At 41.4% G+C, this 6,000-nt stretch overlaps 1 protein-coding gene across 1 annotated transcript in view; it reads right to left on the bottom strand.

Annotated features, from left to right (window-relative positions):
- Positions 1-1,140: 1,140 nt before the first annotated feature.
- The window catches only part of LOC115057378 (rho GTPase-activating protein 12-like), a 44,524-nt gene continuing 39,664 nt past the window's right edge, over positions 1,141-6,000 (bottom strand). The window contains exons 11-17 of the mRNA XM_029524464.1: positions 5,645-5,747; positions 4,868-4,990; positions 4,314-4,412; positions 3,977-4,054; positions 3,690-3,824; positions 2,933-3,038; positions 1,141-2,540 (exon numbers count right to left, since the gene is read on the bottom strand). Coding sequence (XP_029380324.1) covers positions 2,366-2,540; positions 2,933-3,038; positions 3,690-3,824; positions 3,977-4,054; positions 4,314-4,412; positions 4,868-4,990; positions 5,645-5,747 — 819 coding nt within the window. The 3' untranslated portion in view covers positions 1,141-2,365. The remainder of the gene's footprint in view (positions 2,541-2,932; positions 3,039-3,689; positions 3,825-3,976; positions 4,055-4,313; positions 4,413-4,867; positions 4,991-5,644; positions 5,748-6,000) is intronic.

Below are 6,000 nucleotides of genomic sequence, written 5' to 3'. Positions count from 1 at the left end.
TCTGCAGCCATTTTGTATCAGATACAGGAAGAAGCCCCCGTTTCATATTTCTGTTGTTTCTGTCATTTGGACAAATAATGCAGAATAGTAACAGCTAATAAGTTTTATTTCATTTTAATTTTGTGAGAGACACAGAAGGTCCAAACTAAGATGGCGGACGGCGCTGAGCTAGCCAACCGTTAGCTGCTGATGTCGGAGAAAACAGTTCACCTTTCTCTGCCGTTCCCGCCTCCTCTGTCACGTTGTTTTCCTCTCGTTTCCGTGTCCAGAAGTGAAAAACAAACGTATCCATCCGTTTAATCCTGCTGTGATGTCTGGAAACACTGACACCTGCTGATCCTGGAAGAAAATGGCGCCTGTTTCAGTGACGTGCATACGTAAGCAACAGGACTCGCGCGGCTCTGACGACACCGGTGACGTAAAAAACTACTTTTAACGTCGCTTTAAAAAAAAACAAACAAAAAAACAAAAAAAAAAAAGTAACAAAAACGCTCAAATTAAAAATGCGACCAAAAAATTAATTATGAAATAATAATAAAAAAGCTGTCGGTTATAAAAATCCAAACTTCATTAAAACTGGGGAGAGTCGATGAAAAACAGCGTGTTGATTTTTAAGGTGAGATGGCTGAGTCACGGGGTCAAATCTCGCGTGGAGTAACGCGAAGAGAAATGTTCCACCTTAAAAAGCTGGCGTCAAAAATAGTTCTGCCTCATTCACAGAAACACAACAAACACAAATGTCCTCATTTATAAAAACCTGCTATTTGACTGCTTGAAATGATAAAAGCTGTGAATGCCTACAAATGATGTTAAAAGCAAAATAAGGTTTCTTAACAGTCTATTTAATTTTTAAGTGTTGATGAGAGCGGTAATCTGTTTATAATCACATGTAAATGTCACTGATTGGTCTATTCTGCGGCTCAAAGAGCAAAACCTCCCACACCAGTATGTTTAATATTAAATTCAAATATTAAGATTAACCCCGAAGAGAGCATTACACATGGAGGTTTCATTATTTCCTCTGGATCCCAGAAACCTGTTTTGGTGTTTCATTGATTGATGGACTAGTTAGCTAACAGAAAAATTAGGTGAACAACTGAACTGAGAATAAAACAAAGCATAAAGAATATCTCCTCTTATTAGAGGCCTTTATTCCAGTCTGATACAGCCAACAGCGTTTACTTTACATTCACAATCTACCGTCTACCTGATTCACAGGTAAACTCCACATCCCCATTCCTAACTTTATTCCTCCCATTGGTTACATGATGATCACAGAATAGTGATTTGTCCCTCTTATTTTATTTTTAACACTCCAGGCATATGTTCTTATATTTACTATTTGTACAATATATTGTCAGTAAATCCATCCATCCATCCACCCCCCCACCCCCCCCACATCCACATGCACACACAAGAACACTGTACAGATGCATCAATGGAGACACTTTGGAAGGCAGTTTACCTTCAGTTTCATATCCATCGGTCTGAGAAAGAAACAGCTGAGTACCGTTGTTTGCTTTCAAGTTCTGACCACTGTGAGATGATTGTTCTAAAAGCCAAATGGAGAGGGTGGCATGCAGATATAATACAGACTGGTGAAAACCTCTTAAGAGGACCCTGGGCCAGTATTTCAGGAGGAACAGGAGAGAGAGCGAGGAGACCGAAACATTTAAAATAACAAGAAAGTGAACATCAAAGAGTCAAAAAATTTTATAATTACTAAAAAAAAAAAAAACCTCCAAATCCCGTCTTCTTCTTGTTCTAGCGCCCACTTATTTCACCTTCGTGTCTACAGGTCCTAGTGTCTAAAGCCAAGCTGAGAGGTTCCCCGGTGCTGCATTCAGGAGCGATGAGTCTATACAAGTGATGAGATTTACAGTGCGGTACATACAGGTTGCATCCAACATCATAAACCTCTAATACTGCTGCCTCCTCTGAATCAGAGGCTTTCTGAGGCTCATTCTTCGGCAGCTCCTTCGCTCTCAGTCAGTCTTTGCAGTAGTCGAGGATTGTTTGGCCCGTGTTTTATCAGTTTCAGGACTCCAGTGTCAGGACAGGAGGATGTCAACTTTGCAGTAAAGTGGCACAAATGCAGCTGCAGGAGAAAATGCGATACTGAAAAGTGCAAAGAGTCTCTTTTTGGTCGCTATCTAAGTTTTGGTTTGTGAGATATATTTGGCTTTGGTCCAGATGTTGCAGGACTGGAGAAGCCAGTGACCGCAGGTTGGTTTGAGATGAAGAGAAGCTGCCCCCCCCACCCGAAAGCCAAGCCGGGCCATGCTGAGCCAGGAGGAGCGCTGTGTTGGGAGAAGAGGGGAAAAAAAAAACAAAAACCGGAAGGCTCATCCTCTGGCATCTCAGTCTACCTGCCAAAGATGTTTTCATACTCCAGAAGTATCAGCTCCACTATCTGGTTCTGGTAGACCATGTGGACCGCCATGTTCCAAGTCTCAGTTTCTGGCCGCAGCAGCGTGGGGCCAAACACGATGGCCACACTTTGTGTGGTCATACGGTTTTCCTCGCCGTGGTCGATCACCCTGGAGGGAAGGAAGAGTGTTAAAAATGGCCACCGACTCGAACTCTGTTAGTCTTGTATAATAAGAGTGGCGGAAACTGTGAGAGAGAAAAAACAAAATCTGACTATCCATGAAGCATTTTTCATTTATCAGGGCAAAATTATTGAAAGATTTTTTGCAGCTTCTTTGAAGGAGGATTTGCTGCTTTGTGTGTTTTGCATCATTGTAAATGACAAGTGATTCATGAAAAGACTGAAAAACATCTGAAGAAATATTCTTAGTTGAAGCTTTAAGTCTCTGGATGTTGTAGTCATTGATTCGAAGTGTAGAGAGCAGTTCACTGATCTTGTTCATTGTAAGTCTATTGAAATTTAAGTTGTGTTTTGGCAGAAGAGGGAATCAGTGTGTCTTACTTCCTGAGGTGTTTGAAGAGGACCTGCATGGTGTCATGGTTGGGCTTGGGCAGTTGTCTGACCAGATCTTTAATGGAGTGAACCCGCTGCTTGAAGTCTGGTATCTCTGCAGAACCAAAGGGAAAAAAAAGTGAATGATGAGCACTCATCATTTTCATATCAGTTCTTGTATAACAATCTTTTTTTCCCCAAATGTCAGCCCAAGACAACGACACCCATTAGTTTCTGCCATCTTGCTTTTTTGAAAACAGATGAGACTGTATTTGGAAAAGATGGGTTTTCACATAGATTTCAATACAATCTGACTCGACATTAGGTGATATTTAAGATCATTTCTACAGTACTAAATCACTACATAACAGTTTGCTCCAGTTTGGGGGGCCTCCTTGGTTCATGGAGATTTCTGAGCAAAGTACTTTAATTGTCTTTCTCAGCAGAACAATAAAAATAGAAGAAAATGTCAAAGAAAATGTTTCAACATTTGAAAAGTTCAAATTCTTCAAGTCAGCATTAAATCAATAAAATAAAAAGTTCTCCAAAAGAATCCCTCAAAAAAAAAAAAAGGCAAGAAAGAAAAAGCTTTGAACTAAAGTCTGTGACGAGAAGGATTTCAATTAAATGCTGGTTTGGAGTTTTGCAGCAGCACATGTCCAGACAGTCTTTTTCTACTGATACTGTACTTAGCAACACAAAATAAGCTCACACTGAGGAACACATGAGTAAATGTGTGCGCACAACAGTTGTATGCAGCACGTACTGATGGCGCTGACAAAGTCATTGAAGAGAGCGTAGGTGAAGAGAGGCTCGGGCAGCTCTCTGAAATACATCTTTAAAGCTCCAGTGGTCACATGGATGTCCTCCCACTTCCCTTCTGCCAGGTTCACCTTCTCATCTGGACACACACAGAGACTCCAATCAGACTAACAAAGCACAACAATGAATAGAAACTTCAGGAAATCCAACTAGGCCTATTTCTTCTAACATTTCATATTGTTTTTCTAATCATTTTCTCCACAATTATAGAGAAATAATGGAATGACTCACCATGATTGACAGCAAAGCGTAGTTTCTGAATGACAGCCAGGTTTCCACTTACTCTGTACAGCCCATCTACACACAGACCTGCAGGGGATGATGGGAGGAAAATATCACCTCTGTTTTATACTTATGGTTCATTTTATTTATTTTTTAAATCCTCCACAACAGCACAATATGTTAAGCTGTGAGACACAGTCGTGTATTTCTATAACTCTGCCTCTTTACCGTCAATCATATCTGGCATCGTGTCTGTAATCAGGTGACAGTAAACTCCACCTGTCTTTTACTACAAGTAAAGGAAAAGAAACGGCTACACTTTTCTTCCCACTCAAACCAAACCCACTGGTGTTCTCCACGTGGTCGATGCACATCCTCACAAAGCTCGGCACGGTGCTGTTCTCCCTGTGACACAGACTGGACAGGCTGCAGCCAAACACTTGGTCTGGAGACACACAAGGACAAAAACAAAGTCTATAAAACTGTCCAGAGTCTGAAGTTGATCTCGGTTTTCAGAACCTCCCTGTGTCTTAACACTTCCATAAAGATCCAGCTTTTCTTTATGTGTGGCCTTAAAGTGAAATGGAGGCTAAATCTCAATGCAGTAAAAATTGAAGTTAACTCTCATCATGAAGGAATTCTTGTTTTCACACGTGACAATAATCTGCATCTTCCAGGCATTTAAATAGTTTTTAGCTCTCATCCCATAAAGGACAGATTTTCATATAGAATCTAAATGTCAAAACCACCCAATAAGAGCTCATGACATCCCTGGGACATTAACTTTGTGTTAATTTTTCCAGGATCTAAGAAACATGCTGATGAGAATCCCATCCGTGTTTCCTGCTGGGACACTGAGACCGAGCGGAGGCAGCATGTGATCGAAAGGTCAGAGGTTACCTTTGATGTAGCCCTTGTCTCTGACGGCCTGCAGGGTTGGCCGGCGGGTGAGGAACTTCTTCAGCTTGTGTCTGGTCTTCTTGTTGTCCGAGGCGTCCATGCTGGTGGAGGTCTTCATGGCGGCTGAGGACAGATGAGACAGGACGGTGTTGTCCAGCATGCGTATCAACACACTGATGGCCATGGCGTTTTGAGGGAATCAAACTGATAAGCTGTTGTTTCATAGGGCAGGTAATAAAGCTGTCATCATCACGCTGAGCCAAACACAGTCTACTGCTCTCCATGTTGCTGCACTTTGGCTCGTCTCCTACAGTGAATGCATCCTGTTCATTTTTCTTCTTTTCAACTAAGCCCTGCTATCGTATTTGCAATCAGATTTGAAACGTGATAAGGTAAAACTTCATCTTTTAAACATTCCCCAAATGTGGCGTTTTTTCAGACGTCTCCTGTTGAGATCGACAGAGTATTACACAAATCCTCAATACTCAATCCAGCCACAGTTTTCACCTTTTCCATCTGTAGCTTAGCAACCAATGTCATTGAACATTTGTCCGGAGAATCACAACTAGGAGAGCCTCAAGGTGAAAGCTTGACCTCTCGACATCTGCTTGTAGCTGCAGGATCGTGGGGTCGGCCAAGAGCCTCTTAATGAAAAAGTTCTGCCAGTTGGTGTTTTGTTTGTTGTTTAAAAGTAAGGAAAGTAAAAGCCTTAAGAAAAATCAGTTTGTGGTTGCCAAACAGTAAAGACGGTGTTGCACCATGAGACTGATCACACACCTCTGGCTTTCTTTGAATCCCTGTGTTCTTTCTCCTTGTCATTTTTCTCAAAACCAGGAGACTCAGGCATGTCTTCTTCAATGGCTTCATCAGACTCCCAGGCCTAACACACACACACACACACACACACACACACACACACACACACACACACACACACACACACACACACACACACACACACACACACACACACACACACACACACACACACACACACACACACGGAAATAAGATGGCAGAAAAACAATTAACTAAATTTGATGATTTCAAGTCAAAGTTTAGTTATTTTTTACATTTTGATTTTTATTTCTATTCAGTTTTCATTCTAACATTTCGTTGAGGTTTTTAGCTTT

Source organism: Echeneis naucrates, chromosome 17, assembly GCF_900963305.1.
Source record: "Echeneis naucrates chromosome 17, fEcheNa1.1, whole genome shotgun sequence".
NCBI classification, from domain to species: domain Eukaryota; kingdom Metazoa; phylum Chordata; class Actinopteri; order Carangiformes; family Echeneidae; genus Echeneis; species Echeneis naucrates.
Note: the sequence above shows the minus strand (reverse complement) of the source record. Positions and strands in the feature narration are given on the sequence as shown.